The 6,317-nt window shown below is 40.7% G+C and overlaps 1 protein-coding gene across 2 annotated transcripts in view; it reads left to right on the top strand.

Annotated features, from left to right (window-relative positions):
• Positions 1-6,317, top strand: part of UST (uronyl 2-sulfotransferase) — a 351,032-nt gene that overhangs the window by 214,445 nt on the left and 130,270 nt on the right. For both annotated transcript variants that reach the window (XM_023729171.1, XM_004368842.2), the window contains one exon: positions 2,526-2,605. In XM_023729171.1, the coding sequence (XP_023584939.1) occupies positions 2,526-2,605 (80 nt within the window). The remainder of the gene's footprint in view (positions 1-2,525; positions 2,606-6,317) is intronic.

Raw genomic sequence — 6,317 nt, 5'->3', positions numbered from 1 at the left:
GATGCTGCCCAGGTGGATAACAGCAAGCCAGAGGGAAAGGCAGGCAGCTCACAACAGTGGAGAACCAAGAGAGAAAACTCAGGTGACAGACAGGAGTTCAGGGAGACCAAAGCTTGTCACTAGCAACGGGGACAATCTGGCCAGGATTTTAGTGTTTGTGAAGAGCAAATAACACCTCAGACATAATGCCTTAAACCTATGCTAATGGCGCATCATATGTGACTTTATCTTTGCCATGCAATGACCAAGTGTAAGAGCTGAAATGGATTCTCTGACTTCACTGAGTTAATGCAATAAACATGAGCATTAGTGCTATTATTCTGTATTTAAAGTTACATCTAGAAAGAGTTATACATTGTCACTGCTAATCCATTTTTCCTTGTAAAATAGACAGCTTTAGGATTGTTATGACACTATTCTCCAGATCTAACCACTACTGTTCTTCCATTAAGTTTAACACATCGACATGTGTTTAGAGAAAGTAATATAATGTTGAAAATGTCAAAGAAACAGTTTTTCTTCTGACCTGTTTTTCCAGTTTTCTTGTATAGTACTATGGGGCTTTCTTGTATTATTCTTACGGGTGCAGAGAAGTTTTTGAACAAAAATAATCTAGAGATTAACGTATTAATGAGTTATGTATAAATTAGTTATAATAATTAATTGTAACTCATTAATGAGTTATAATAGTTGTATTTCTAAGCAGACATCGTCAGAGTTAAATTACATATGGTTATGCTTCAAAATCAGCAATTCCGTTGGTACAAAAACCAAACTTGTTGCTGTTAAGTTGATTCTGACTCATGGCGACCGCATGTGTTACAGAATAGAACTACTCCATAGGGTTTTCTTGGCTGTAATCTTTACAGAAGCAGATCGCGGGGACTTTCTTCCATGGCACCATGAGGTGGGTTTGAACCACCAACATTTAGCTTAGTAGCCGAGAGCAAACCATTTTCACCACCTAGGGATCTTTTATAAATTCTATTGGTAGATCCATCAAAAGTCAAAAATAGCAAGGGGACCAAGCAGGAAGTTTTACTACCAAAAGCAATCACTGGAGCTTTTAGGGGAGGCTGTAGAAGATAAACAGTAGGTAATGAGCAAGGATTCAATTTCCTTTTATGCTACATCTTGGAGACAGGCCAACCGTTATTTACCTGTGCCTGCCACTGACTAACGGAAGCACAGGGTTTATGAACTGCAAAAGTAATTTACTTATAAAATGCAGTTTCATTTATTCAAACAAGCATTGTAAGCACAAAGTTCTAAAGAATTTAGACACTGAGATCTCAGTTTAGCAATCTATGAAGCATGTACTAGTTGGAGCTAATTCATTCAGCAATTATCATTGAGCACTTATGTATGTGTTAGCCACCATGCTAGACACAAGGCAACCAGGGTGACCCACATCTTCTGTCGTGTTCGAGACAAACCTGGAATTCCAGAGTCTTCTTGTTGCTACTGTGTTGACATGTGAATGACTATTCTTTGTTTCCGGTTTTTAACTTGAACTGTTTCATAAAGCATGGCATGTTGCACTTCTGATGTTCTTCGAAAATAGCAATCTTCAATGTGCTTTTTAAAAATTCCACAGTGTGTCAGTTTTAATGGAGCCAATTAGAAAATCTAAGGAAAGTGGAATTCAGGAAGTCAGGGAGTCATAAGAATGTTTGGAATTTCTGACAGATTTTACTAAACATTTTCTGTATGACATGTTCCAGAAGACCATAAAGGTGAGTTTATACAAATATAAACTTCTTTTTCACTTGCTGATAACTGCAAATAAATAATTCAGGTGGCCACCCACCAGAACCAAGAAGTTTGGGGGTCTGTGTGTTTCCTATGAAATATTTTCTTTATACATTTTTACAATCAAAGAGTGAAATAATGGAGTATTGCCTTATTTTATTCCCACTTCTAAATTCTGAAGAACTAGTTTCAAATATTTCTGTATAGCCCAATAATATCATTATAGAAATGTAATGATTGAACTCCTCTCTTGATTTGACTTTAAAAGAGGGGATTAAATGCATTTTTTTTACTTGCATTTCAGTACAGCCATACACTTATTTCCCTAGTTGAAATTACTTAATCTGTCACATTGTTTTCATGGTAGCAATCAACTAATTAGATCCATGGCTGTAAATCTGGATTTGCTGTGTGCCATTGAGTCGATTCCAACTCTTAGTGACCCTATAGGACAGAGTAGAACTGCCCCGTAGGGTTTCCTAGGCTGTAATCTTTATGGGAACAGATCACCAGATCTTTTCTCCCCAGGAGCTGCTGGTGGATTTGAACAGCAGACCTTTCGGTTAGCAGCTGAGCAGTTAACCATTGTACCACCATGACTCCTTTATATTTACACACTAAAAAGCCTTATGTAAAGTCCATAAATGTTGCACAAAACACAGCTATGTGGCCCTGGCCCAAGAGATAGATGGGAGTTAGATAGATAACCTTTAGCTTATTACAGCTTGAAAATTAGGTCCTATATATGCTAATTTTGTGCTTTTTTTTAATAGATGGAACTGATTAAAAATATAAGTACTGCCGAACAGCCCTATTTATTCACTCGACATGTTCATTTCCTCAACTTCTCAAGGTAAGACATTTTCCAGCTTAATGGTTCTTTTATTTCTTTTTGGTTTTTTGACTCCTTTTAACAATTACTTAAAAATCAACCTTCATTCTCTAGACATTGCCCTTGAAAAGACATTTTTAATCCATTTATTTTTGCTGTAGAGGGATCAAAATTTGAAATACTTGGACAGAAGCTTCATTTCTTCCTAGAATACTAATCTTAAATGTTGAAATTTTTTTAATGAGAAGTCAGTTGACCTGACAGTTCTTCAAAAAAAAAAAAAAAAAAAAAAAACAGGTTTTGTATCAAAACAAATAAACTAGCAAGCAAGAGACAGGTATTTTGACATAAATATTTTATTGCACATTTGTGTACAATTTGAACCTGCATAGAACTCTGGGAATAATTTGATGGTGGGGTAATGCCTATTTTATAGGATTCAAAAAGCTCGCGATGGCTTGCATTCATTTCCTAGTGCTGCCCATAACAAATTGCCACAAACCAGGTGGCTTAAAACAAATGCAATTTGTTTTCTCACACTTCTGGAGGCTAGAAGACTGAAATCAATGTGTTGGCAGGCCATGCGCCCTCTGAAGGCTTTAGGGAAGAATCCTTCCTTGCCTCTTCCAGTTTCCGGTGGTTCCTGGCAATCCTTAGTGTTCCATGGCTTATATCCGCTTCAGTCCAATCTTTGCTGCCATCTTCACATGGCTGTCTTCCTCTTTGTCTGTCTGTGACTCTTTATCCATATCTCCCTCTTCTTTCTCTTATAAAGACGCCAGTCATTGGATTTGAAGCCCACTGTAATCCATTAATGGAGCCCTGGTGGCACAGTAGTTCAGTGCTCAGCTGCTAACCCAAAGGTCAGTGGGTTGAACCCACCAGCTGTTCCACTGGAGAAAGACCTGGCAGTCTGCTTCCGTAAAGATTACAGCTTTGGAAACCCTCTGAGATGGTTCTATTCTGGCCTATAGGGTTGCTATGAGTGAGAATCAACTCCATGGCAATGGGTTTTTTGTTTTTTTGTAATCTACTCATCCAGTATGACCACATCTTAACTTGATTACATCAAAAAACAGAACGAAACAAAAAACCAAACCCGTTGCTGTCGAGTTGATTCCGACTCATAGTGACCCTAAAGGACACAGCAGGACTGCCCCACAGAGTTTTCAAGGAGCGCCTGGTGGATTCAAACTGTTGACCTTCTGGTTAGCAGTTGTTGCTCTTAACCACTATGCCATTAGGGTTTCCTGATTACCTCCATAAGGACCTTATTTCCAAATAAGGTCACGTTCACGGGTACTGAAGGTTAGAACTTCAACATATCTCAAGGAGGGGACACAATTTAACCCACTATATGGTCTCTCTGCCAAGCTTTTTAATTCTCCACTTTATTACTCACAGGCTTGCATAGTTTGACCTTGGTGGGGTATTTTCCAGATTGTTTTTTTCTTCAGCTGCCATGGCCTTCTGGTAATAATGCATAGCTTCACATTTAGATTTTTAGCCACTTAATCTGTTTATTGCTCACCTCAAGTTCTGTGTATTTTCTTCCCCAGCGATTCATTAGCATAGGCTCTGTGGTCATTGTCTTTATTCTAAACTGGTTGCCCTTAGATTCCTCCCCTGCCCTGACTGGCCCGTGTCTGCCCCTCACGGTTGGTATCAGCTGACAGAGCCATGGGCCAACGGACTAACCAGCTAGTGACCCCTGCATCTTCTTCTTCAGCCATCCGACTAGCAGGTCCCTCACTTTAACATGGAGATAATCGTACCTCACTGGGAAGAGGAGATTAAATTAGGTAGTACTCGTGAAAGCACCAGAGCCCGAGGCCTGAGGGAGCAGACCACACCTGCTCGTGGGCTCTGACCTAACTGGCCCCCACCCCTAGACCAGGCTCCTTTACCAGAATGCTGGTCGTGAGGGGAGGGCCAGGCTCTGCCCTGAGTCCTGGTTGGTCCACTTCTCACCACGCCTGCACAGCTGCCCTGCTCCAGGGTCTCCAAGACCCTACACGGGCGGGAGGAGGTTTTAGCCTTCAAAGGACTGCCCTGCTGTAAGCAGGCCCTGTGTAAATTCAGTGTAAAAGGAATGAGATTCGGCAAAGCAGATTAAGTGGAGAAGAGGAGCAGCTGCCTTATCTTTAAAAGCAAGTCTCCCCTACATTTCCTCATGCCTGCCTGAAAACCAGAGTTCCCTTGGCCCATGAATGGACACCTGCAAATTCTCCTACGCGGCCCAGGGCAAAGTCACTGAGTAGCTTTGAGAGTGTTTCCAACTCTGTTTATGAAGTGGCTTGTTACTGGGTTGTCTGTGGTGTGTGCCCTGCCTCATTCTTCCAGGAGGCCAAGACACATAAGCAGACATTAGATAATAGGCTTGTTAGCTATTTCAGACGTTGCATTTTATGATCTACAAGGAACGGAGCACTGCACCTCTGATCCTTGCTTTTCTAGAGAGGTCCGTTCTGCGTCAATCCTGATGTCCTCAAACCTCATCCATTTAACTCTTCTTGCTTCACAGGTCACATTTTTACAACCAAAACTAATTGGAATGCAACCAATTTTAATAATTAACACAGGGCAATATAAAACTCTAATGACAAGCCAAGGCTGATAAGATCTTAATTGGATCAGCAGAACTCAGCACAGCTCGGAGACTGTACTCTATTGTGGCCTCCCCTATCAAATACATGTACAAGAGTTCAGTCTTGATAAATGCCTTTAGAAGACCCCACATCTGCAGAAAAGAGTGGTGGTCTGGCTCTCAGGACATCTGGGCATCAGACTTTGCCTGCCTGCTGACCAAAATTCTGGGCAAGTAATTAAACTTCTTGGGGTCTCCAGTTTTCCATCTATGAAATAGGGACAGTTCCTGCCCACTTTTACCTCACAGGGACCTTCTGAGCACATGAAGGAAAGCCTTTCAAGTCCTTTGAGAAGGAGGATGTTTTATAAATTTAAGGTGGCATAAAGAAAAGGCATTTCTAGTGAGAGAAGCCAGTCTGAAAAGGCTATATACCGATTCCAACTATACAGCTTTCTGAAAAGACAAAACTAGAGAGACAGTGAAAAGACCAGTGGTTGCTAAGTGTTCAGGGAGAGGAGGGGGGATTAATAAGTAGAGCACAGGGCATTTTTAGAGCAGAGAAGCTATTCTGTATGATACTGTAACAGTGGATACATGACATTACATAGAACTATACACACAAGAGTGAACCCTAACATAAACTATGAACTTTAGTTAATACAATATATTGGTTCATCAGTGGTACAAAGTGTACCACAAGAATGCAAGATGTCAATAATAGGACAGTGTGGAGAGCACAAGGAGTATATGGGAACTCTGTACTTTCTATGCAATTTGTCCACAATCCTAAAGCTTCTCTAAAAAACAAAGTGTATTTTTTTTTTAAACAGACATTTCTAGAAATCTCAATGTGTGCCTACAGTCTAGATCCTGACTATGCATCCATCCCAATGCTTTGAGGGCAGGGTCCATCTCTTGCTGTTGCTTCCCCTTCCTCCATTCCATTGTATTCAATTAGATGCACCTGTATGGAGTAACCCCTTATCTTCTATGCACTACTCTGAGACTGGGGCTTCTGCAGGGAACAATAAATGGTTCCCTCACCTTGTGGGAACTTACTGTCCAGGAAAGAAGACAGATATTAAGTTAGAAGTTGGCAATAAGGTGACAAATGTTAAGAGGAGGACCACAGTGTCTCCCCTG

This window comes from Trichechus manatus, unplaced genomic scaffold, assembly GCF_000243295.1.
Source record: "Trichechus manatus latirostris isolate Lorelei unplaced genomic scaffold, TriManLat1.0 scaffold00002, whole genome shotgun sequence".
In the NCBI taxonomy this organism is placed as follows: domain Eukaryota; kingdom Metazoa; phylum Chordata; class Mammalia; order Sirenia; family Trichechidae; genus Trichechus; species Trichechus manatus.
Note: the sequence above shows the minus strand (reverse complement) of the source record. Positions and strands in the feature narration are given on the sequence as shown.